This window comes from Mesoplodon mirus, assembly GCF_964341445.2.
Source record: "Mesoplodon mirus genome assembly, chromosome: 10".
In the NCBI taxonomy this organism is placed as follows: domain Eukaryota; kingdom Metazoa; phylum Chordata; class Mammalia; order Artiodactyla; family Ziphiidae; genus Mesoplodon; species Mesoplodon mirus.
In genome coordinates, this window is record NC_138986.1 from 89,650,934 (window position 1) to 89,678,365 (window position 27,432).

The 27,432-nt window shown below is 41.1% G+C and overlaps 1 protein-coding gene across 47 annotated transcripts in view; it reads left to right on the forward strand.

Annotated features, from left to right (window-relative positions):
- Positions 1–25,916, forward strand: part of LOC309811099 (regulating synaptic membrane exocytosis protein 1-like) — a gene marked incomplete at both ends in the record, with an annotated part of 218,126 nt that extends 192,210 nt beyond the window's left edge. For all 47 annotated transcript variants that reach the window (XM_082633634.1, XM_082633680.1, XM_082633678.1 and 44 more), the window contains 5 exons: positions 17,347–17,485; positions 19,927–20,039; positions 23,471–23,572; positions 24,315–24,454; positions 25,698–25,916. In XM_082633634.1, the coding sequence (XP_082489760.1) occupies positions 17,347–17,485; positions 19,927–20,039; positions 23,471–23,572; positions 24,315–24,454; positions 25,698–25,916 (713 nt within the window). The remainder of the gene's footprint in view (positions 1–17,346; positions 17,486–19,926; positions 20,040–23,470; positions 23,573–24,314; positions 24,455–25,697) is intronic.
- Positions 25,917–27,432: the final 1,516 nt, after the last annotated feature.

A 27,432-nucleotide genomic window follows, 5' to 3' on the forward strand; every position in this document is an offset into this window, starting at 1 on the left:
TTTTTTGTATTTTTATTCTTATTTTTTTTATTCTTGGCTGCATCAGGTCTTATTTGCGGCACGTGGGCTTCTCTCTAATGGTGGCGCACAGGCTCCAGAGCACGTGGTCTCTGCAGTTTGCGGCTCACAGGATCTCGAGTTGAGACGCACGAGCTCAGTAGTTGTGGCACACAGGCTCTCTAGTTGAGGTGCGCAGACTCGGTAGTTGCAGCATGCGGGCCTAGTTGCTCCGCAGCATGTGGAATCTTAGTTCTCTGACCAGGGATCAAACCCGCGTCCCCTGCACTGCAAGGTGGATTTTTTACCACTGGACCACCAGAGAAGTCCCACCCACAGAATCTTTAAATACTGCTTGACATAGTTCAGTTAACTCCTTATATGCCTTAAGAGATAGGGAACACCATAGTGTAGATTGGTGAGCCTTGGCCACCAGAGTTTCCTGTCATCAGCACACATTTTAGGCTTTTATCCTATTGTATATTTCAAGTTCTTGTTCACCTAATTTTCTAAAGATGGATGGTAGAAGGGTAAAAATTAAAGACCCCGGGCTTCCCTGGTGGCGCAGTGGTTGGGAGTCTGCCTGCCGATGCAGGGGACGCGGGTTCGTGCCCCGGTCCAGGAGGATCCCACATGCCACGGAGCGGCTGGGCCTGTGAGCTATGGCCGCTGGGCCTGCGCGTCCGGAGCCTGTGCTCTGCAATGGGAGAGGCCGCAACGGTGAGAGGCCCGTGTACCACAAAAAAAAAAAAAAAAAAAAGAAAAATTAAAGACCCCAAGTTTTTAATATTCTGATTTACCAATTTTTCTATCCGACAAGCATTTTCTTTTTATTTCCTAAGTGTTTTCTCTTGCTCTTTGGATGTGCAACTTTATGTTTTATTTAACACTTATACTTTTTTTAAATTGAAGTATAGTTGATTTACAGTGTTGTGTTAATTTCTGCTGTACAGCAAAGTGATTTGGTTATACATATATATTATACATTCTTTTCCATGTTCTTTTCCATTATGGTTTATCACAGGCTATTGAATATAGTTCCCTGTGCTATACAGTAGGACCTTGTTGTTTATCCATCCTGTATGTAATAGTTTGCATCTGCTAATCCCAACCTCCCACTCCATCCCTCCCCCACCCCCCTCCCCCTTGGCAACCACAAGTCTGTTCTCTACGTCTGTGAGTCTGTTTCTGTTTTGTAGATAGGTTCATATGTGTCGTATTTTAGATTCCACACATAAGTGATATCATATGGTATTTATTTAACACATTTTAACCACAGTCAGTAGAGAAGCTGCCAGCCAACAGGTTCTCAAATGGCCCATGTTGACCCTTTTGTACATAAGCGATGTCCCTGTCGCTCATGGACTCTCCATCACTGGGGCACAGCCAGCCCCCAAATTACTCCCAAGACCTGTGTGGCCAGGCCTGCAATTACCACTGTTTACTTAACTTGCCCATTTTGCCGCTTGTTTTGTTCCTCCTCTGAGGCATGGTTTGATCTCTGTGCCAGCCTGAAATGAAATTGTCAGAGCGCTTTGCTTTACAGAGACCAGCTGCTCAGAATCCACCGTGCTGATGGCCACCCTCACTCTTGTGGTCTTTTTTGCCCCAGGAAAATCGGTCTCTCTTCTCTGTCTCCTGCTGCCCTCTCCCACCGAATAATTCACTCTCCTCTTTCCACTCAGAATCTGAAATTGTTCTCTTGAATCAACTTAACTCCTTCTGTGCCTACTAGTAATATTGATATATTTTACCTCCTCTTAAAGCATAAATTACCTCTCTGATCACTCAGTAAATAAATATAACTACTTTTTAAAAAATATTTATGCCCATCCTCTAGAACAGGTGTTAGAAATTAAGCTGATGAACTAATTTGTACAGTCAGATATAGTTAGTAAACAGAAATCCAAATAAACCTCCAATTATGATATAACAAACTGAAGTGAAACATTTCCAGATGATAATATTTAGGGAGTTTACAGCCACCTTCAGCAGTTCTTACTTTCTCCAGGTGATTTTGCTTCCTCTGCAATGGCACACGCAATCTCCATTGTTTTTATGCAGGTCTCCGTGGTAGTGGGATAAGGTCTGGGTAGGATAGGGCAGTGAGTATGGATAGTTTTATAGCTAAGTTACCACCTGTGTGAGATTTCTGCAGCATTTTCTCTCTGCTGAGCCCCTGGAAGTTTGCCAGTGAACATGTCTGTAATCTTTGCTACTGAATTGAAAGTATCCCATGGACCAATGAAGTTCTGAATGCCCTTATTAATAAAAGGGAAACTGGATTATTTTTAAAAGCTACCAATAGGAAAGAGGTCTCTCTGACAACCTGTTTCTTACCTCTTAATTTTATAAGTGCAAAAGAATAGAGATGGCTGTTAGCGCCTCTGAATTAACTTTATTAACTTTCTCCTGAAAATTTTGGAGTTAAAAAAAAAGACAATTTCCAAATGTATAGCTTCAAAAAGATTGATCCCAGTGCCTCAGTTTTCTTTGGATTCTCTGCTTAATCAAATCTTAGCAAATAATGCTTTCACATACTATTAAAACTCCGTAGAGAAATACCCAAGTATATGAGGATCATAAACCAGACATCACAGTATGTGCCAGCACATCCTGTTTTATTCTGCGAAGTGTAAATTCTGCTGCCCTGCTCTTACGCCACCTGTTTCCATGAGGAATGTTCTCTCTGGGTCTATAGTGTCCCAACATTGTGGAGATCACCAACCAGAGGGCCAGAGCGGCAAGTCTTCAGAGAGACGCACACCCAGTGATTACTCTCTGTAGTAACTGCTGTGATGCACATCTCCTCCTTACTTCCCCCCTCCCAAGTTTCCTGAACTGATGGGATGGAAAACCTTGAAAGAGAACAGGATGTTGTGACTCCCACAGACCTCCCCTGGGGGTTTATCATCAAACTTTATCGGAAGTGTTCCAGAGTCTGATCAAAACTCCGTATAAAAATACGCAGCAGGGGCTTCCCTGGTGGCGCAGTGGTTGAGAATCTGCCTGCCAATGCAGGGGACATGGGTTCAAGCCCTGGTCTGGGAAGATCCCACATGCCGTGGAGCAACTGGGCCCGTGTGCCACAAGTACTGAGCCTGTGCGTCCGGAGCCTGTGCTCCACAACAAGAGAGGCCGTGATAGTGAGAAGCCCACTCACTGTGATGAAGAGTGGCCCCCACTCGCCACAACTAGAGAAAGCCCTCGCACAGAAACAAAGACCCAACACAGCCAAAAATAAATAAATTAATTAATTTAAAAAAAACACCTCACTTAAAAAAAATACCCAGAGGATTTTTTTCTAATGATAATCCTTCACGTGAATCAAAGAAAGGTTTTCCTTGTATTATGAAGTGTGAGACAGTTTTATCCGTAAGAAACCCTAGGCTTGGGCCTGATCAAGAAACAGAAGCCCACATACCCTACGTCACTTAAAAGTTGTAAACCAAGCTAACAAAGTGCTCAATAAAAGGTCTTTTAGTTTCCTACTGACAAAAAGATCTTTGTAATGACCAAGGAAGTCAAGTTTCACTTTAGAATTCTGACTGTGCAGAGTTCTGTGCTTGGCCGTGGCTCATCTCCTGCTGGGACCTCCACCCACAACCTTCTTTTCCCACCCGTTGGCCCTGTCCTGCACCCACCTGGACTTTGGGGCATCCACATTGGTGGTGCTGTCCATCCTTAGGAGGCTGGACCCCAGAAAGATACATGGGCTGGCCCCGGATGTGGGCTCGGGGCCATCTGGGTAGGAAATTCTAGTCTCCCAAGGATCTGGAGGCTTAGTGTAGAAGGGGGCACATGGGAAGGTGGGTGGGCACATCCTCTCGATCCCCGAGGACAGAAAGGCTCCATCCTCTGTGAAGGAGCAAGGCCATAGGAGGGACTGAGCAGGGCCCTGGAAAGCACAAATGGAGGATTTAAGGGTCCTACTGAGATGATCTTTTCTTAGTGCCTAGAATATCATAGGTTGTACTTAACTGTACTGATTAACTCATTTTGTAATTTGATCTTTGTCAAAGTTTGTTTGATATGCAGACCCTTTATATCCATCCCATCTGTTAGGAAATCACGGCTCATGCCCCTGTGATAAGTGTGCATATCTAAAAAGGTGTGAGGGAACCACAGATTCCTCTTCACGTGAACTTTGCCTTTAGGAGCTAGTTAAACCCATTTTATTCTGTCCAGTTTCTCTGGACAGTATTTATTCCTTCCTTTTAGTAATTGTCTTGTAAGTTGTTCTAAGTTTATATGTCCCTCCCTCTGTACAGAGATGCACAGACATATGTGCTGCCTGATTTTCCGCTGTGGATTGGGAAGGTCGTAAGACTGAACGCAATTAATTCCTGCTCTGTGGCCGGTTCAAGCTACACTGAGTCCCCAAATAAGAAACTACCCAATTGGCCCATCACCCACTATTTAGGGTGCCTGATGCTCTGACCTTGAGTTTCAACATCGGGCCCTCTCCATCAGTGGTGACCGGTTACATAGGACAAGTCTCCCCGAGATCAGCTGTACCCCTGGCTCAGAGTCTCTCAAGAATTCCCACCTGTCTCTTTAAGTTGTCCTGCTGGGCCTCTGAAATTCCTGAAAAGAATCTCAAATGTGCCACGTAGCCCGTATTTCAAATCAGACTATCCTGATGTTGATGAAAATCCGTACAAATGGTTGGAAGGAACGTGGTGAGAAGCAGAGAACCTACTTTGTTTTATACAATATAGAAAAAAATTTATTCATGTCCTTTGTGATCTCAAACTCTCTTTTCTGCCCATAATAGCTAGTGCAGTAAGGTCATTGTCACACAATAATTAGGAACTTTGTTTGTGCATATTTGTTTCAAAATATTAAGCTACTAGGAAAGGAACCCTCTATGTATTGTATCCTACAGAGTACCTGACACATTATTTATTGCTAGATTCTCCCCCTCTAACCCCACATTCTCTGAAACAACACAGAGAAGAAAATTCTCTACTAACTCTATTGTTAGAAGAGGAGCCGTATTTGTCTAAATAGGAGACTGTCAAGGGTCGATTCAGTAATTCAAGTCTCAGATCTAAAGTTAGAGAATTCAGCATACTCTTCACAAAACTACTATTTTATCTTTGTTTAAATCCACACTGATTTTATTTAGAATACTATGTACTATGGTACAGGATAGGCTGTTGTAACAAGACACCTACAAATAGAGTGGCTTAATCAAGACCCTCATGTAATAGTGCAGGTGGACCATCCCATCTGGGGCTGACCCAGGCTCTGCCAGCTTCAACACATGCTCCCATACTGACTTTCAAAGTGGCTGCTTCAGCTCCTACCATCATATCCCCACTGAGAGGGGAGAGGGGAAGGGAAATGTGGCCAGGCCTTAGCTGGGAGGATGGAGGAAGTTCTATCACTAGAGAAAAGGGTAAGGATGGATACTTGGGGCATGAATAGTCTCTGTGACATGTTGCCACTTATGCTTCATTCTAAAGAGCATTTTGAGTTAAATATGTGAAAGATACAGAAAACTGTGCTTTGAGTTGAACACGGGGAATTAGAGTCATTCAGCTTGGAGACATAATCTATGCAAAATACCTTGAGGTCTTACAGTGTAAGAGTGGGTAACTTCAATAGTGCTGGGAACCGACCCTAGAGCTTTACCTGATCGTCTCATTTACTGCCCAAGACAATCCCCCCATTTCATAGAGGAGGAAAGGGAGGCACCGAGAGACTAAGTAAGCCACCTGCAGGCTCAGAACTAATACAGGGTGGGGCTGGGACCTGAATCCAGATGGTCTGTCTCCAGAGCTGCCCCTCAAACCATTTCCGATCCAGCCAACGTGGAGTGTATTAGGCTGCCTTTGGAAACTGGAAGAGAGGAAAGATTCCCTGAATAGTAATACCTTGAGTTTAAACATTTTTTTTTAAAGAGAAAACCTGAAACATGCAATAAAACATTTGCTTTTTGGTAGGTTTCAGCCTGAAGTATTGTTTTATTTTACAGTCAGTATGGCAGATAGTTAAGTAGCTATTCTAAGTTTACACTCAATAAGTGAAATCCAGCTTCAATTAAGGTGTTAATTTAGAACAAAGAGTTAAAAAAATAGATTTGATCTAAATGTGATATATTTCACTCCTGGGCAAATAAATCTGAGGCTTTATTTTCTAAGCATCAAATTGTTTTTTTTTGTTTGTTTGTTTGGTTTGGTTTGGTTTTGGTATTTTTTGTCTAGGAGGACTTTTACTGTATTTGCTCATTCTTTTTTTAAAATTTTTATTTTATATTGGAGTATAGTTGATTTATGTTGTGTTATTTCAGGTGTACAGCAAATTGATTTAGTTATACGTATACATATATCTCTATTCTGTTTCAGATTCTTTTCCCATTTAGGTTGTTACAGAATATTGAGTAGAGTTCCCTGTGCTATACAGTAGGTCCTTGTTGGTTATCTATTTTATACACAGTAGTGTGTACAGGTCCATCCCAAACTCCTAATTTATCGCTCCCCTGCCTTTCCCCTTTGGTAACCATAAGTTTGCTTTCTACTTCTGTGGGTCTATTTCTGTTTCGTATATAAGTTCATTTGTATCGTTTTTTTAGATTTCACGTTTAAGTGATACCATATGATATTTGTCTTTCTCTGTCTGACTTACTTCACTTAATATGATCATCTCTAGGTCCATCCATGTTGCTGCAAATGGCACTATGTCATTCTCTTTTACGGCTGAGTAATATCCCATTGTGTATATGTGCCACATCTGCTTTATCCATTCATCTGTCGATGGACATTTAGATTATTTCCATGTCTTGGCTATTGTACATAGTTCTGCAATGAACATAGGGGTGCATGTATCTTTCTAAATTATAGTTTTATCTGAATATATGCCCAGGAGTGAGATTGCTGGATCATATGGTAGCTCTATTTTCAGTTTTTTAAGGAACCTCCATACTGTTCTCCATAGGGGCTGTACCAATTTACCTTCCCACCAACAGTGTAGGAGGGTTCCCTTTTCTCCACATTCTCCCCAGCATTTATTCTTTGTGGACTTTTTGATGATGGCCATTCTGACTGGTGTGAGGTGATACCTCATTGTAGTTTGTTTTTTTTTTTTTTTTTTTTTTTTTTTGCGGTACGCGGGCCTCTCACTGTTGTGGCCTCTCCCGTTGCGGAGCACGGGCTCCGGATGTGCAGGCTCAGCGGCCATGGCTCACAGGCCCAGCCACTCCGCGGCATGTGGGATCTTTCCGGACCGGGGCATGAACCCGTGTCCCCTGCATCGGCAGGCGGACTCTCAACCACTGCGCCACCAGGCAAGCCCCTCATTGTAGTTTTGATTTGCGTTTCTCTAATAACTAGTGAGTGATGTTGAGCATCTTTTCAGGTGCTTTTTGGCCATCTGTATGTCTCCTTTGGAGAAATGTCTATTTAGATCTTCTGCCCATTTTTTGGTTGGGTTGTTTGTTGATATTGAGCTGCATGACCTGTTGGTATATTTTGGAGATTAATCCCTCTTCAGTCGCAAATAAATTTGAGGCCTTATTTTCTGAACATTGAGTTGTTAATAAACAATTTAGTCATATCCATGTAATACTTCAGACCAGGGATCCCTAAGCTCCAGGCCATGGATCAGTACCGGTCTGTGGCCTGGTAGGAACCGGGCCGCACAGCAGGAGGTCAGCAGCGGGCCAGCGAGAGAAGCTTCATCTGCCGCTCCCCGTCACTCCCCGTCTCTCCCCACCGCTCCCCACCGCTCCGCATTGCTCCCCACCGCTCCCCACCGCTCCCTGTCGCTCCCCGTCTCTCCCCACCGCTCCCCACCGCTCCCCACCACTCCCCCTCGCTCCCCGCCGCTCCCCACCGCTCCCCACCGCTCCCCGCCGCTCCCCGTCGCTCCCCACCGCTCCCCGTCGCTCCCTGTCGCTCCTCACCGGTAGCCACTGCTCCCCGTCGCTCCCCATTTCTCCCCACTGCTCCCCATCGCTGGCATTACTGCCTGAACCCCAGCCTCCTTCCCGTCCACACCCCGCCCCAGTCCATGAAAAAATTGTCTTCCATGAAACCGGTCCCTGGTGCAAAAAAGGTCAGGGACCGCTGCTTCAGATCACTTTTTAATCAAGACAAGCTGCAATAAGTCCATCCCAGTATTGGGGGCTTAATTTCATCCTCAGACAAATTAGGTGATTATTTATCCCCAGGTGCTTTAACTTGTATTTAAATCATCACATTTATTAAACAAGATGACCTTATACAGTATCCACTCCCTAGATGTATTGGTTTGCTCAGGCTGCCATAACGAAATACCATAGACTGGGTGGTTCAAATAACAGAAATTTATACTCTCACGGTTCTAGGGGCTGGACGTCCAAGATCAAGGTGCGGTTTCCTCTGAGGCATCTCTCCTCAGCTTTCAGGTGACCGACGTCTTGCTGCCTTTTGGCATCGTGGCCTCTCTGTGCGTCCTGATCTCCTCTCCTTGTAAGAACACCAGTCACATGGGATTAGGGCCTCCTTAGGGGCTGATTTTAACTTAATCACCTCTTTGAAGGTCCCATCTCCAAACACAGTCGTACTGTAAGGAACTGAGGGTTAGAACTTCAACCTGTGAACTGGGGGCAGGGGGTGGGGAGTGGGACACAGTTCAGTCCAGGCCACGGACACGCTTTGGGAAGATGGAGGCTGTGAAGTCAAGCGGTTTGCAGCAGTGAGGTGTCCAGCATGTGAATGCCCCTCCCTGATGCTTCTGGTCACAACAGGATGTGGGGCAGATGGTGTGTTTCTGTGACTGTCCACCTCTTTACCTAAATATTTGGGGGCAGCCTTATTAAGCTTAATATGCAGATTATGTAAAAGCCCATCTTGGACTTGGTCTTGCTCACGTTTTCACCAGCTGGGCAAGAGGAAAGGCTGAGGTCGCAGCAGCAAACGTCTTGCTGGAAAGCTCAGTATGGTGAGTGGACTAAGCTAGTCTGACAGCAGGTGTTCTGGGAGCTCAGAGCAATGCGGGCTTCTCACCAGAGAACAGCTCTTAGCCACAGATGGGCTGGAAAGCAAAGGTCAGTGATCAGCACGGACCAGCCCCTTTTCTAAAGCCATATCTGCAGAGAGCTTAAGGTGCATGGCAGCAAAGGAAACACCTCGCCTCTTTCGGGTTATGGGAATGGAATAAGAGAGATTGGCTACATCACTGGGAAAGACTGGAAGAATTCTGAAAATATCATCAAGGGCACTTATTCCATCCACCTCACAAAAAGATTCTGAACGAGCCTATTTTTAGCTTTTTGAGCACTGTGTATCTTTCATTATAAACCTCTTTGGAAAATGGGAAGAGGAAAGAGAAACAGTAGACGTTATGGCTTGTAGGATTAAACTGAAGAATGAATGAGGGAAACCATAAAAGTCCAAGAACCCTCATGCGATGTTCTAAAAATATTCTTCAGACCTATGAAACTTTTACAAGTTGCACTTATCTTGCATGTGATGAAATATAATCAAGAATCTTGACCCAGCACAAAAGGAACATTTTTGTTTGTTTGTTTAAAAATTACCCAAAAACCCTACTATGGCACTGTTGGAACCGGCTGCCTAATAAAACTTTCCAACTATGTGGTCACTACGACAATGAAAGCATCTGACACCAACAGAATTGCTGGGTCTTTTCTTGTAAAGAATGTTCTCTGGAGATCTGTGGTGTGTTGTACATAATACAAAGTACACACAACTGTGTGTGGTTAATGCTGGGACTGGGAGGACCAAGACCTTGAGGTCAATAAGAATCAATACTAATATAACAGCCGCCCCAATGGTACCTAACCATGCATCCTGAGAGCATCAGATCAGAGGCCACGTGAGGGCCTCCCAGGCTGCACCCACCACTCACTGAACTCGGGTCAACCTGGAAATGCATCCATCTCAAGGGGCGATGCTCCCCATCACCTCAGGACCTTTACATATGCTGCTCTCTTGGCCTGAAATATAAATCCCCCTTCGCCATCGGCGTGGAGTTAAAATTTCCTTTAAAAATCCCTTGGATTCCAACCCGCGGTGTCTCAGGGAGTCCAATCCTGTCAGTTGGATTGTTTTGCTGCTGCTTTGTTTGCACAGCAGATGAAGTAGTTGGTTTGTGTTTAGGCAGATGATTTTAGAGCTCATCATAAACTCTGGAATTCTCCTCAGGAACTGAAATAAAGGGAAGGAAGAGAACGTCTGCATTTCTCACCTCCTGATTCTGCTAGTTTATGAGCTCATTCAGTGGCAGACAAGCCACAGGCCCCCCTCACTGTTTAAACTGTTCCCTCTCTCGCCCTCTCCTCCTCTCTCTGTATTATTGCGTTTACGTAAGGTAAATACCTAAAGCCAAACAGATATAAAATAAATCCTCCGTGTTGCACTGACACTGAATCACAATTAAACAGGTACTTGCCAGCCTCTCCTACGAGGCCACGAGCTGCTTGGAATCAGGGCCTCTTTCCTTTCCACGTTTATATACACAGCACTGGCCTGAAGCACTCAGGAAACAGTTCCTTGAATCAGTCAATAAAGGAGTGAATGAACAAAACATATCAGATTATCCACAACAACTTTCCTGTTTAAAAATAACTGAATTTTGTCACTGTACATATAAAAAAGTAAATCTTATTGCTGATCCCATGTGTTACTTTCAGGGTCACCAAAAGCTTGCACTTACTCTGTAGGTTTCTCTGTGTGACTTGACGGGACATTATTACTTTTATTAATCTTTTGGACTCCAATTGTTTAATCCATTAGGTGATATTCTTTTACTGATTCTTCCAGTTGATGGATGGAATTGACTATTCGTTTGGCATTAGAGACTGCTCTGACTGAAAGATGCTTTATCGGACATGATCTATCTTTATCCACCTCTCCAACCAATAATATTAGACCCGGAACTGTTGTGTTTCATCCTGTGCATTTGTCGATTCCCCTCTGCATAGAAACAAGCTCTGATATCACACGTCTTAAAACATAGACAACCTGCTCTCATCCTATGTGACTCTCCAGATACTCTCAATGACTGCAGACCTTTCGGAAACGGTCCAGGCGCTGCTCTGCAGTCTCATCTCTCGCCCTGTCTTCTGATTGATGGTTCCCCTCAGGCCCCCAAGCCCCCTCGAAATCAGCGATACCCATGGAGGCAGGCACTGTCATCGTGTCTGTGTGTCTGCTCCGAACTAAAATTCTAAGTAGTAATCGAGCCTTAATTATTTTACTTCCTGTAACACTTCACTCTTCTGATTTGTGCACCGCGACACTTACCTCTTTTTCTCCGAAACTTAAAAGGTCTTCCCTTGGAGACCCCTTAGCAGTCTTGATTTTCTTCTGGACCTTTAAATGTGGATGTACCCCGGGCTCCGCTGCGCTGCCCCCTGTTAAACACTGGTCTTTGTCCCACCTGCATGCCCAGGCCGGTGCGTCCTCTCTGTCTGTCTGCTGCCTCCCAACCTCTCCAGCCTAGAGCTGACCCTCGTGCCTGGACTTGTACATCTTCTTCCTGCTTTACTCTCACTGGCGCCGCTATCTCGGGGACCCCCCCCGAACGTCCACCAGAGAACTCAGAATGTCGACCCCCTACAATGAGTTCCTCTCCCTTTCCAGTAAGTGGCACCGTCATCCAGCTAGTTATCCTAACTGAAAACCCAGACGCTCGGGATTGTTGCAGTTTTCCTGGTCCAGAGCGCGCTCGGGCTGTCAGCTCCACCGCAGGACAAGCTCAAAGCCCCTCCTCGCGTATCCCTGCGGCTCCCCCAGCCGCGACCGCCGTGTTTTCTCTCCTTAGGTAGGAAAGCTTCCCCGTCCCCTGCTTCTTCCACTCCTACTCTTGCAGTTTAGCTCGAGGGGCCCTTGGAGAAGGGAGATCAGACCGTGACCCTTCCCTTGGTTTCACGGTCAGCGCAGAGTCCCCGCGGCCGCCCAGCGCACGTCTCAGACACGCCAGGGGAGGTCAGGCCCTCCTCAGGGTCCGCCTCTTGCTCCTCTGCCTGGAATATCCTTCCATCAGACCCTTGCACGGCGGCCTCCTTTTCTACAAGTGGCCTGCCCCGCCCAGCTGATCAAAAGGAATTCACTCGACTGAGACAGGCTCTTCTTTATTTTTTTATGATGATTACCAGTATCTAAAACTATCATTTTAAAACAATAATTTATATTATCTTTATTATATAAGTTATATTAATGTATGCTATCTTTTTTTTTAATTGAAGTATAGTTGATTTACAATATCATGTCAGTTTCAGGTGTACAGCAGAGTGATTCAGTTATACATATACCTATCTATCTATATACCTATCTATTCTTTTTCAGATTCTTTCCCATGATAGGTTATTACAAGATACTGAGTAGAGTTCCCTGTGCTGTACAGTAGGTCCTTGGTGTTTATCTATTTTATATATAGTAGTGTGTATGTGTTAATCCCAAACTCCTGATTTATCCCTCCCCCTTTCCCCTTTGGCAACCCTAAGTCTGTTTTCTATGTCTGTGAGTCTACTTTTGTTTTGTAAATGAGTTCATTTGTATCTTTTTTTGTCAGAGTCCACGTGTAAGTGATATCATGTGATATTTGTCGAAAATTGTCATGTTACCCGACCTGTTTCATTTATTTATGGTATGTAATATCCTGTCTTATTACTGGTGTAGCTCCAACACCTAGAACGATGCCTGTTAGATTATAGGCCCTGGGTGCTTAATGAGTATTTATAGAATGAATTAATAAGTCAATAAGTTGTTTCTAAATATAGTATCTCTAGGGCTTCCCTGGTGGCACAGTGGTTGAGAGTCTGCCTGCCGTTGCAGGGGACGCGGGTTCGTGCCCCGGTCCGGGAAGATCCCACATGCCGCGGAGTGGCTGGGCCCGTGAGCCATGGCCGCTGAGCCTGCGCATCCGGAGCCTGTGCTCCACAACGGGAGAGGCCAAAAGAGTGAGAGGCCCGCGTACCGCAAAAAAAATAAATAAATAAAATAAAATATAGCATCTCTAAATATGAAAAGTGAGAGTTCATATATAAAGAGGACACATTTTGTAACATTCTGTGAGAGAAAATCTGCTCTTCTAAAGCATGTGTAAAATACTTACCCCAATAATTGGATTTTACTAATTTTTGTGTGTTTGTGAATGTTCAAGCTTTCTAATCCTTTTGTTCTTTGTATAGTACTTAGGACAGAAGTTTCAAGTCAAAGGTTTCATGACATCATTTGATAGCAAACTTCATGTCTTTATCTGGTTAATGATTCTTCAGTGGATACAAGTAATTATTAAATACTGGTGGTATCTTTAACAGACATAACAGTATTTTCTAATATTTAATGGTTTAATACATTATATTGGTATTAAAAATGACATGTAACATATTTATGCTATAATTATAGAGACATGAATACAGATAATTATGTACACTTGTATAGAATATATGTGATTCTAACAATGTTTTCAGATGAACTTGTAAGCCCTTATGAAAACATATACATGAAAATATCTGTGTAGCTAAACTATTGTTCTGTTTGTAAAATTAATCAGATCAGACGCTGTGTTTTCCTAAACTGTGGTATAATGGAATGATCACAAGACTGTGGTTCAGAAAATCAGGTTTCTCAGCTAGCTTCTGAGCTAACGAGGGGGATGCTGAAAAAGCCTTTGTTCCCACTAGAATGTAAGCTCCATCAGGCAGAGGTTTGTGTCGGTTGTGTTCACTGCTGTATCACCAGCATCCAGAAAAGGCAAAGACCAGTGCAAGTGCTGGACAGATATTTGTTGCATGAATTATACTTCTCCAAATGTACAGTTTCCACATCTATAAAACAATGTTCCTTCCAACCCTTACATTCAGGATAATAAGAGAGCCCTTTGCACATAATTCAGACAGATTCATGGCTGGAATTGTTTACCCAGCTGTTACCCAGGCCTTTCTACAATTGTCTAGTGCATCAGAACTCTTTGTGATGCATATTTATTAACATGAGTAAGACAAGAGATATTGGTCTATGATTGCCATCTTCAGAAGGACTAAAACAAAGACTTTAAAATTAAAAACTATTATTCAAATCCACAAAATTAAATAAGTATAAAAGAAAGTTCAATAAGCAACCTCTTAAATGATGGTTTTGCAAAGTGTGTAGCACTTACATTTTGAAAGCTATGAAGGTTTAAAACTGCTGTTAAGGATTTGGGAACACCCTGTAGATACACCTTTCTTTGAGAAAACTTGGTATCGCCATTAAAAATACAAATTGATAAAGAACTCTTCACTTTTAAATTTTTTCTTCTCATTCATTGAACAAATATGTCATGACAACCACTTGTAACAGGTGTTAGGAAATGCAGGAGAGGCCAGGCTCTGACAGCCTCTCCCCATCATCTGGATGGCCAGGCACACAGAGCCTCCTGGCCAGACTCAGGATCAGCACCGCAAACACTGCAGAGGAAACCTGAGGACTGGGGACTGCTGACCAGACAGCAGCCCCTCCTGACCGCCGTCACTCACAGCCTCCCCAGTACAGCCACCAGGACCAACCCAGCAATGGGGGCCACCATCCATTCCCTTCACGCCCTCCAGACCGATGCTTGATGAGAACCTGATCCCCTTTTTAATAAAACCATTGCTGCTCTGCCCCCGACACTCTCCATCCCCCTTCTCCTGCCTATTTTTATCTGTAGCACAGATTACCAGGCCTATAATGTATATTTGTTGATTTGATCATTGCCTTGCTTGTATACACACACATATGTAAGCTTCATGACGGCAGACAATTTGTTACTCATCAGTATATACCCAGCACCTAGAACAGTGTGGGACACCTGGTTGGTGCTTAGTAAATATTTGTTGGATGGATGGATGCATGGATGGATGCATGGATGGGTAAATAAATGAACAACTGAATGAACAGATACTCTAACCGGAACCCCTTGCAGCTGATTCTCTTAACTGTTTCTCTCCAGTTTTCAGTATTCCCCCACCATATAGATTTAAAACTTGCCCTCATTTTTCTAGCTATCAACCTCATTATCTTCAATAGAAATTGGTGTTCTACCCTCGTTTATTGCCTCAGGCTGTCTGGGGTAAATATTTTTCACGATTCTAGTTGGCTCACGTGGGTAATATGCCCTGGGAGCTTGACCCTTCCCCTCAGGTGGGGTGCAGCCAATATGCACGCAGGGATGGAACATTGCTCTACACGGTGACTTCATATAGGAACTACATCTAAGAAGGAGGCACAGGATACACATGAATAAACACCCAAACTAAGCTAAACAGCACCCAGAGTGGCCAAAGGTGAAGTCCCTGCCCTGAGGAAGTGTACAAATTCTACAATGACAAGTCCAGTGGGCAACACAGAGACCAGAAAGAGGACAGATGGAGAATCCAGAGCCATAGGTGAGAAAATGGGTACGTCCATGGGAAGGTTGCTACAAGGTTTCTAAATGGCAAGTTAGAAACAGTTAATAAGGTCAAACAGATTCCTACCCCTTTCACTGGCATTTCAACTTTAAAAAATTTAGTCTATAAAAATTCCGGTAACAACTGGAAACATCCCAAATGTTCATCAGTAAAGAGATGGTTTAACTGTGATGCCACATAACCATACAATGAAACAGTACCATCTTTAAAAGAATATAGACCTGTTTGTATTGTATTGTAATTGTGTTTAGTGGGATGTGAAAATGCACTTTCTCATGAGAGCTGTATTCATACCACTGTTCTAGATACTAAGGAAAACGGTGAGGAATATTCCCCACGTCCCCCTCCTTGTAGAAATTAAATTCAAATTGGTGAAACAACAGCAAACAAACAAATGAAGCTTTACTAGCAGACGGAGCAGCGTCATGAAGAAATATAAAGCGTGGCAAGGGGATAAAGAGTGATGAGGGTCAGAAAAAGCCTCTCTGAGGAGGTGATGTTGGAGCAGAACCCTGAATAAACAAGAAAATCAGAAGGACAGACAGAGGGCAAAGGGCCCAGAAGCAGCATGCTTGGGGTGCCCAAGCAAATGCAAGGAAGGCAGAGTTGAGGGGAAGACAGCGACCACGTGGGATGGGGGGAGGGAGGGTCTGAGAGGCAGCCAGGGACCCGACCATATGCATTTTGGAGCCATGATAACAGTTTGGACTTGCTTTTAATTTTTATTGATAAACCATCAGAAGATCTTGAGCAAGGGAGTGACATATTCCAATTTACTCAGCATGGCTGTTATATAGAGGATATTCCACATTGAGTCCATAGGATATAACCCATGACATCTTTTATTAGACAATTTACAAAAGTGTTGCAGTGACCCAAAATGAGAGGAAAGCGTTCAGTTTTCATACAGTTTATTTAGGAATGTTTTTAGGCATCTTCTTCACAGGGGTTTTATGAGGATTGAAAAGGTTATGTGTAGACACATATGTATGTATTTTATGTATGTGCTTATGTACATAGAGCATTTTTCATATATTATTCATGGGTATTAAATGATACTATGTGAAAATAAAATGGAAAGAAAATGAGAAATGCATATAGAATGTGTAGTTAGAAAAAGCATGGCAGGTTGTAAAAGTCTAACAGTTTGTCTAACCTTTCGATATTGCTCTAATCAAATAAATGTTTTAGAATTCCATATCCTTGCTGTGAATAGTATACTGGCTAGTGCATTTCAAAGGGGCTCAAGAAAGTTGCTCTGAACTTAGAGTTTATCAAGGAAATAATCAGCCAGTATGATTCATAGTGCAAAAAGAGACTCAGCCCAAAACAGCAGTCAGAAGGCTACAGCTGGGTCGAAAGGCCATGCATAGCTGTGAAGTCTGGAATTAAGATAGTACCTGTTCTGCCTACATAGGTAACCTCTATGTCATGTCAGATGAGATCGTCTATGTTACGGTGTTGCAAAAATCTTTAAATAAAGTGATGCTTTTTTTTTTCTTTGTGAGGATTGCCGATACCTGGCAGTACCAACACAGCGGTATTTTTCATGCTGAGTTCCAGGTGCCTCTTCTCTTTTAAAGGATATGGTCCATTCATTTAAGTTTGTCCCTATGCAGTTGGAGCATCCCAGATTAGGAGAAACCTGTTAGGTTCCACAGAACAGTTCAGTCCAAAATCCAGTTTTTCACTGAAGTTGACAACTTCAGCAGCAGTAATACAGGGAGTGCATTTTGCCTCATTGGGATACAGGCAGCTGGTCTGCCTTCCGCCGCTACCCCCTTGGCCAGAGCATCCTTTGGCAAAGAGATTTAATTAATCAGAGTATTCTCTTAGACACTACTTTTTTGCGTAGATTTTTAATTACATGCATAATTAACTATCGTGCTTGCAGAATCAATCGACATTCAGGGGGAATCGTCTAAAACAAACTTAGAGTTTCTTTTACTCTCTCCTGCCAGAGTCAGGCCACAAGAAGTTAAAAAGCACCATCCAGAGAAGCACAGAGACGGGAATGGCAGCCGAGATGAGAAAGATGGTAAGACAGCCGAGCCGGGAGTCTACGGATGGCAGCATCAACAGTTACAGCTCCGAGGGAAAGTAAGTGGCCTCTGCGCATCCACGTGGCCCGGGGCCAAGGGTCCTGTAGTCACAGGGCAGATAACAAGGTCCCCAGCGTGATCCTGAACCTTCTTTATACAGCCAGGAGGTCAACCATCCATTTGAAAACAGCCTAACCTCTTTGGATACACACACACAGACACACCTCTGCACCTGGTCACACAGACATTTCAAAGGGATGAAGAAATTGGCAGGTGAACGAATAAACTGACTTCTATCATCCAGAAAATCTCAGAATAGTCCATGACCGGATGTTTATTGTAGACATGCCACATTTAATGGATTCTTTTATATGGGAAATTCATTGTCTGGTCCAGTTACCAAAATCTGAATTAAAACTTAGAAGTGTGGAACTAATTGCCCATATTCCTACTTTTCTCCAAACTATTTTGGGCTCTAAGATGTTGTAAGTCTAACGTTCTCATAATAGCAACTTGAAACTTCTTGTTTTTAAAACATCACAAATTCATTTTTACCTAAGGAAAAAAAGCCCAGGAGCTATCTGCTTCATTATTTTTCTGATTAAAGAATTTTAGCTAATCCTGAAATTAATTAATTTTGAAAAAATATAACTAGATTTTTGTTTTGGTTACTTGACATGATGTTTACCATTTCATATAAATCTTGCACAAAACCTGCATTTTCCTATGCTTGAGAATTTTTTCTGGTAAAATTGAACTTTTACTAAGGTGATAGATAACAAGTAATTCATATCCTACAGTGGGTTACTTGGGGACTGACCATGTACAAGTTTTCTGTAACTATTTATTACCATTCAAATATCTTTTACCAATTAATATTAACAATTTATTTTATTTTACTGGCATTTTTCTATTCTGTTCAGAAAATGAAGTACATTCTGCCAAGTTAATGTTCATGATAGGCTTTCCCATTCCTAAAACTAGTGAATCCCTTTATTTGCTCCAATAAGTGATATGCATACTCCCAGCAAGATACAGCCAAGAACAAAAATCAGCAGGCATGATGTTATGTAGTTAAACTTGCTGACAAAATACCAATATTTGCTGAAGTATCATGAAGCACTCTACAAATAAAAAACTAGAGAAACTATTTTCAGATATAAAAATTAACAAATCTAGATTGGGATTGACATATACACACTACTGTATATGGAATAGATAACTAATAAGCACCTACTGTATAGCGCAGGGAACTCTACTCAATACTCTGTAAAGTCCTATATGGGAAAAGAATCTTAAAAAGAGTGGATATATGTATATGTATAACTGATTCACTTTGCTGTACACCTGAAACTAACACAACATTGTAAATCAACTCTACTCCAATAAAAATTTTAAAAAAGTAAAAATTAACAAACCTAATAATATTTACCTAATAATATTTACCATGAATAAGCCACTTAACCTCTCATAGATTTATTTTATAATCTCTAGATGGGATAATAGTTAATACTCTATCTAATTCCTTTGATTGTGAAGAAATAATATGTGTGAAAGCACACTGGAAACAATCAATCCTTATAGAAACCTGTTTATTCAAAAAAATACTTATTGAGGTCCAACTATGTAACAAGCCTGGTTCTTGTTACCCAGGAGATGTCAGTAAACAAGAGCACAGTCACTGCTCTGGGAGAGCCTGTAGCCAGGGGCTTCAAGCAGTCCTGGTGTTGTGAGAGATGTACGTTAACCAATTCATTTCCATTTGAATTAAATAAAAATCTCAGGTAATATGAAATTTTAATTCTTTCAAAAATGAAGAAATTAAACATTTTGATTTGTAAATAAGAATTTGTACCATGCTATAATATTTATTCAAGGAATTATTAGCCATTTCTTAACATTTAGCATTAATGTTATTTAATGTTCATGAGCAATTATTTATGTATTAGCTCATGACATAAAATTTTGCACCTTGTATCTTATGTCAGTGATACATTTATGTAGGGATTTGTATTTTTAAAGTGTGCAGGAAAATTACTACATTAAAAACTATAACTGAGCTCTCCTGAATAGAAGATCAGGTCTTTTTTTAAACTTTTTATTTTTTATTGGAGTATAGTTGATTAACAATGTTGTGTTAGTTTCAGATGAAGTTATGATTACCAGGAGGGCAGCAGGGGAGTGATAGACAGGGAGTTTGGGATTGTCATGTACACACTGCTATATTTAAAATGGATAACCAACAAGGACCTACTGTATAGCACAGGGAACTCTGCTGAATATTATGTAACAACATCAGGTCTTAAATTGATAGTTTAGACCTTTTGGCAATCAGTGCTGAGCTTCATGGGCTTGGTTCAGAGGAAATGCAAAGAATCAGTAAGTAAACCAATTGCCTGAGTACTGTTTGATTCATGATCAGAACTCATCATCTAATGGAAACTAATGAAAAGAATTCTAGAAGATCTAATGTCTTGATTTTTGTCCTTTTGGTAATAGCTTGATATTTCCTGGAGTGAGACTAGGAGCGGATAGTCAATTCAGTGATTTTCTCGATGGACTGGGACCAGCCCAGCTTGTTGGCCGCCAAACCCTCGCCACCCCTGCAATGGGTAAGAATAAGTTTTTCTGTAGGAAAACTGATGTTTCGTGCTTGATAAGATCATTTAAAGTAGCATAATAAAAAAAACAATAAAAAAATAAAGTAGCATAATAGTAATACAAGTGAGAAGCAACATTTTAGCTCAGGTGTTGCTGGTTTCAAGTGACTATTCTAATTTCTAATGCATTTTTCTAATTTGAGATATGCAAAATGAATAAAGTTAGTTATTAATCTCTGAATTATCAAAATTCTGTTAAGACAGAGAGTCTACAGTAAGTCCAAATGTAGGAGAATGGTAGAATTTTATAGCATGGAAAAAACGATGGATTATTCAATAAAGGAGATTGGCATAAGTGTCTAGCTATACAAAAAATATATTAATGAAATTACCTCCCTACTTCAGAGCTTAAAAAAATAATGTTTTGGGGGCTTCCCTAGTGGCACAGTGGTTGAGAATCTACCTGCCAGTGCAGGGGACACAGATTCAAGCCCTGGTCCTGGAAGATTCCACATGCCACGGAGCAACTAAGCCCGTGTGCCACAAATACTGAGCCTGCGATCTAGAGCCTGCAAGCCACAACTACCGAAGCCCGTGTGCCTAGAGCCAGTTCTCTGCAACAAGAGAAGCCACCGCAATGAGAAGCCCGCACACCACAACGAGGAGTAGCCCCTGCTCACCACAACTAGAGAAAGCCCGCGTGCAGCAACAAAGACCCAATGCAGCCGAAAACAAATTAATTAGTTAATTAATTTTTTAAAAATTTGGACTCAATTGTAAAGGAGAAACGGGGTGGAAAAAGACACTGGAAAATACTGAAAATCACTTAAGTTAATGTTTCTATACTCTTGGAGTGGGAAAGAACTTCCAGACCAAATCCAGATAAAATTCTACTAGCAAAATATGCCATATGTAAAGTTTAAAAAGATGATAAATGGAGAAAGTTATATGCAGCATGTGAAATAGGTATTTCCTGAAGGACATGAGATTCCAGCTTGAAAGAACCCATAGAGTAGTCAGCAAAATGCATGAGAATAGGTCAACACAAAAACATCATCATGAGATTTTACAGCACCAGAGGTTGATAGAACACCCCACAAGTTTCCTAAGAGGAAAAATAATTTTATGCAGACTATCAAAAATCTGCTTCTCATTGGACTCTTCAATAATAATACTGGAATCCAGAAGATGAGCATTGCCTTCGAAATTCTGAGTAACAATTGATTTCCAATGAAGACTAAAATAGCCAGTCAAATCATCAAGTAAGTATGAGGCTAGAATAAATACATATTCAGACAGGAATGGTCTCAAAACATTTTCCTTATACCCAACATTGCTTGGAAAGCTATTGGAGGATATACTTCAACAAAATGAACTAAGTGAATGTAAAAATTGTGAACTAAAAAAGATGAATATGACATCCAGTAAATAAATGCTTCCACACAAGAGAGAAATGGGTGGGATACTCAGGGCGGTAGTGAAGGAAAATGTAATAAGACAGCTGCAACGGGCTTTATAAGCAACCTGTCCAAGCTGTATCAATAGCATGTCAGATTTGTAAGACAAAATCTATAGAATACCTAATATACTTGATTTTGTGGAAGAGATAAACAACCAGGAGAGAGTAAGGGGTTGAATGAGTGATACATCCATAAAAATGTCAGCAAGGGCTTTTTAAAAGACACTTAATGGGTGTAGGGAAAAAGAAGAGTGTCTAAGAAATGAGAAGTAATCATGGTACTCCAGTTCACTCGGCTACAAATAAAGTTGCCTAATCATAATATAAATACTAATATTGGGAGAAGAGGGTGACAGAAAATGTCAAGTATATGGTGGGGGTAGGAAGCAGTGAGAGAGAGCAAAATTGGGGGTCAATAATGATATCTAAAACTGCAGAAAAAAGGAAAATATATGTACGGTATTTAGAGATAGGGATGCAAATGCCAAAATGTAAAAAATAAATCAGTTAAAATACTGAGGATTTTGAAAACACTGACCTTTGGAAGGCAAGAGGTTGAGAGAAAGGCCGGGAATATTTTATACTAATAACAAGTCTTAGAGAACAGTTTGAGTCTTTAAACTATGTGTGTATGTGATTGAAACAAAAACAAAAGCCCAAGAGTCCAAGAGGTAAGGTCTGAAACAGAATTATTATAAACAATAAATGATAAACAATCCAGAACCACAACATTGATCAATGGACCAGGCAAGTAAAAGGAATTCACAACTGAGAAAGTAGAGATGATTCAACCAACTAAAAACAACTTAGAAATAATTATATTTAATATTTTCAGGGATAAAGTATCGTATCGTTCAGAAAAAGTTGAGCATCTTATAAAAATAGGTAAAGGACATGAACAGGCAATACAAAAGAAGGAATGAAAACTGAAAATATTTAGAAATATGTTCAACATCTCTAATAATCAAAGAACTTCTAATTATAACTTTTTGAATGTCAGATAGGCAAAAAGTAGGCATGTTTCTCATAACAGTATTGTGGACTGTGGGAAATGGGAAAGACAGATTCTTCTGGTCACAGTACAAACTGGCACAACCTTGCTGAAGGATGTTGGCAATACACGTGGCATTTTTAAATGTCCATTCAATTAGACCTAACAATTTAAAATGTGGGAATTTATGCTCAAGAAACAATTGACCAAGGGTGCAAAAATTCTTTGTAAAGCTGTTCATTCTAATGCTGCTTATGATGACAGCAATGTAGATAACCTGTATTTCCATCCAGAGGGATCTGGTTAAATAGGTAATGACATGCCCATTCAGTGGTTCATACAGTCAATAAATTGAGGATGTATGGTCATGATGGATAGATAGATAGATAGATAGATACACATATAGTTAGAGAGATAGAGATGATAGATTGATATAGTGATAGAGAGAGAGATAAGGAAAGAAGGAAGGAAGGGAGGGAGGAAGGAAGGAAGGGAGGGAGGGAGGGAGGGGGAAGGAAGGAAGGAAGGGAGGGAGGGAGGATGGGAGGAAAGGAAGGGAAGAAGGAGGAAAGAATGAGTGAACTTGTTAAATTGCTAGGATATTTACCAAAACATTAATGGAGGTTTTCTCTGGATAATGGAAACACAGATAATTGTACTTTTTATTAAGAAGTATTATATAATAGATGACATAAAGGATAAGAAATCTTATTAGAGTACAAGAATCACTTAAATACTTCAGTATTGTTGCAGTTAAGTAATTTGTAAACCAGTATGAGACTCTCGTAAGTTAGATTAGCACCAGAAAAATGAAGAGAACCATTTCAAAACCTGACTTGGAGGTAGGGAAAGAAAATGGTGGAGGGGAGCTCAAAATAGTAGTTATTTATGAAGATCATGGAGATCATAATTTGGAGTCTCTTATGGACCTCTATTTTTTTAACTGCATGTGACTGCAAAGAAGCTGAAACATTTTGCTTCCTCCACTCACAGGTGATATACAAATTGGAATGGAGGATAAGAAGGGCCAATTAGAAGTTGAAGTGATTAGAGCACGAAGCCTCACGCAAAAGCCTGGTTCCAAATCCACACCTGGTAAGGAGCGGTGTCACTCTTTGGACAAGAGAGTCTTACATGGGCAAAAACTCAAAACATTTGCTGCATTTGAATTTCACATGCTCTATTTTGCATTATCTGATTGATTAACAAGGCAGCTTTTCTATGTTCTTTTATTGTGGATCAAAGAAAAGCGGAGCTCCGGAGCCTGTGCTCAGCGGCGGGAGGGGCCACAGCAGTGAGAAGCCCGCGTACCGCAAAAAGAAAAAAAAAAAAAGTAACAACAAAGAAAAGCGGATCATAAAAGTGGATCTGGGTTTTCCTTGCACAGTTTTTCTGTCAAGAAGTATTAGGAAGAGTCTTGTTGTATTAAGACAAAGTTTAGTTATGATGTCTTCTTAGCTGTGTCAGTTATTTTTTTTTTCTGCCCATTTATAAATGCGGGATAAAAATTCAGTTCTAATCACAAAAAGGATGAGCTTTTAGATATAAAATGTGCTTTAAGATATAAACCTGTTTTGAATTGCCAGCCATAAACCAAGTCAGTCAGAATCTTATGATAACTTTGCATGCATTTACTTCAGAAGAGGAAAATGGCGTTAGTGGTAACATATGGGTTTTAAGGGATAGAATTTATGGAGCACTGAAAATTTTAAATGGTTTAAATAATCAATGGGAAACTTTCAACAAGCATCCCTATTTGTCTAAGGAAGCATTCTCTAATAAAAACAATTTAACTTGAAGGATTAACTTCTTATCTGTTAATGTTACCTTTGTTCAGCTCCATACGTCAAAGTGTATCTTTTGGAGAACGGGGCCTGCATAGCCAAAAAGAAGACAAGAATTGCACGAAAGACCCTTGACCCCTTGTATCAACAGTCCCTGGTTTTTGACGAAAGTCCACAGGGTAAAGTCCTTCAGGTCAGTAATAGCTGGTTTGACTTTTTAGACTGTAACAGGCCCATTATCCATATCAACATTGAAGAGGTGGTCCAACAGGAAGAGAATAAAGTCCAAATTGTTCATTTACAATATAAGTAATATATAGTATCAAAATACCTTTTGGTTCTAATGGAAAACAAGATTTTAATTTTCACTCTCCTTTTCTTCCTCCTCTCCATCCTCTCCTTTTACTTCCGCTCTATTTCCCACCCATTTCCTCTCCTAGATAGATAGATAAATAGATGATAGATAGATAGATAATTGATAGATAATCAGGGCAACCAATGCTAATACTAGTTTATTGAGCGAGACATGGGATTCAAAGAGGAAGAAAGGAAAGGACCAGAAAATATTCAGGATGGGTTGAATGTCAGGTGCATTGTTAGGTGCTTCCTTTTCTAAATGTTTTGACAATTATTCCCATTTTAAAGATTATGTCTGAGGATCACAGGGATTAAATAATTTGGCAAGGTTACTCAGTAAATTGAAAAGGCAAGATTCACCATCCCTGCCCATGTAAAGCAGTAGAGTGAGTTCATTTGAGAACCTCCACTGGGGATTAAAGTGTTGGAAACAGAACCTGGAGCAAGTGTAATGGAAATCTTACCTGACACCAAAAGGAGACAGAAGGTGGTAATTGTCGGTGAGCTCACTGACTTATTAACCTTCTGATCAAGTCAAAATTGTCAGGCAAGTCCTCAAGGGCACCAGCTTACAATTATTGTTCAACTTGCCCCTTCACTAACAAGTCTATAATATAAAAGAAATTTAATGAGTATTCTCATCCTTTGCACATACTCCACCATCCACACACGCCATGGTACAGGGAGTTGGGTTGTTTCACCCTCCTAGCTTGCACACATTTTCATTTGTATATCTCTGTGACCCTGCACTTTGCTTACTAGATCGTAGTTGCTAAAGATGGTTTTGAATTTATATATACATAAACTTGTGTATTTATTTTTAACATGGTTTATGTAGACAATACCCTCATTGACTAGGGAAACGTGATTTGCGTTCCATCACACCTAAAAATTCTGGTGAAGTGTCTCTCGGAGTACCTGAAGGATAGTACCTTTTTATTATTATACCTCCTTGGTCTTAGTTATATTCGCTTCCCCCGCTTCCCTCACTGGCTCACTTTTACAGAATAGTTTGCTTTAAACTGTTCACACATGAAGGAGAGAAGCTCAGGCTTTACTGCTGTTGTCTGTCTCTGCAGGTGATTGTCTGGGGAGACTACGGCAGGATGGATCACAAATGCTTTATGGGCGTGGCCCAAATCTTGTTGGAGGAACTGGATCTTTCTAGCATGGTCATCGGCTGGTACAAGCTGTTCCCCCCGTCATCACTGGTTGAACCCACGCTCACCCCTCTGACCCGCCGGGCTTCCCAGTCATCTCTGGAAAGTTCCACTGGGCCCCCCTGCATCCGGTCCTAATGAACTCACACCAGTAAGACTCTACCTTCAGGATAATAATCTGAACCAGATATTTCATGATCGAAAGAATGGTTGGAGACAGACAATCAACTTGTGTTTTGCTGGTAGTCGTGTTTCAATAATACGTCCCTATCGTTGTTTAAAACCTGGCTTCACATGACAGAACAAGGCAGTTATCAAATACAGGAAGTCCACATGCTAGTGAGAACCACTGATGCTTCTGACAAATGAGAGAGGGGAAACTGCAAATTCACACACACACACACACACACACACACACATCCCAAATTGAACTGGAAACTCTCACTCTGTGAAAAGCTGTATTTTAGCTGTTTTTTGCACAAACCACAAGCAGTGTTATTTCCCTGGGGTTGACAAGTTTTGTTTATTTGTGTGTTGTTTGTTGATTTTGGTTTCTTGATTTGTTTTGTTTCGGTTTGGTTTTCACTGTATTTGTTATTTCCACTCATTTTTGGCTGTGTCATGACAGACGGGCCTAGTGATAATTACAGAGACCCTTCCTTTCTTTTTCCAAAAGCACCCAAAAAAGGGGCTGAAGCAGGCTCTGTAGCATCTCCGCAGAGTGTGTGCAACAAGACAAGATGAGGCCAATGCAGGGTTTCACTAGCTTTCGCTTTATAATCCTTCAAGGTTTTATGTGTAGAAACCCAGAAAACAAAAAGTTATCTTCCAAAATCAGATAACAACAGAATCACTTTTTTTGAATGAAGCGCATATCTGTTTGCATTCTAAAACCTTAATTTATGTTTTCCACTGTTTTGCATTGAATACTTTTACAGAACCGAGCCTGCAGCTAGTGCTGGGAGCTAAACTAACAGAATCAGGGTACCTTGGAAACACTCCTGGTGATGCCTTTTCCTTCCTGACATCCAAACAAAAAAAAAAAACAAGACAAGTATATGCTCATGTGTACAAACCATATGTTGACATCCCAAAATGGTGACTAGAAATGGACTTGAGCCTCAGACACTTTGAGCAATGCCCGGGGCTCCTCAGCCATGTCTCAGTGTAGACACACCACCTGTCCCGGAAAGAGCATGGTATGGGCTGTTAATATTCCACTGGAGATTCCAGTCAAAATATTCTGCACTAAACGAATGTTTTTTATCCAATTTTAATTTACATTTCTTTGAGATTGATGCAAGCACAAAGCTTGATTTTTTTAATGCAAAGTATCTTACTTTTGGGGGGGGGAAATGAAACAAAGTCCAATTTCAATTTGCATTTTCTTCATCTGAGTTCTTCTCGGCTTTGAATTCCCTTGTGACCTTCTGTATATGTGCTACCAACTGCAGTCTCTGCAGGTGCATTGAGATCTTCTCCCTCCTTTTATGGGTCTGTCCACTTTTGTGATTTCACAGATAGAGCAGCATGACTTGGAACTGTTCAAAGCTGCATGCACGTTTTGTAAAAAAAAAACAAAAAAGAAAAGAAAGAAAATAAAAGAAACAAAAAGAAAATAAAGAAAGAAAAAAAGAAAAGAAAAGAAATAAAA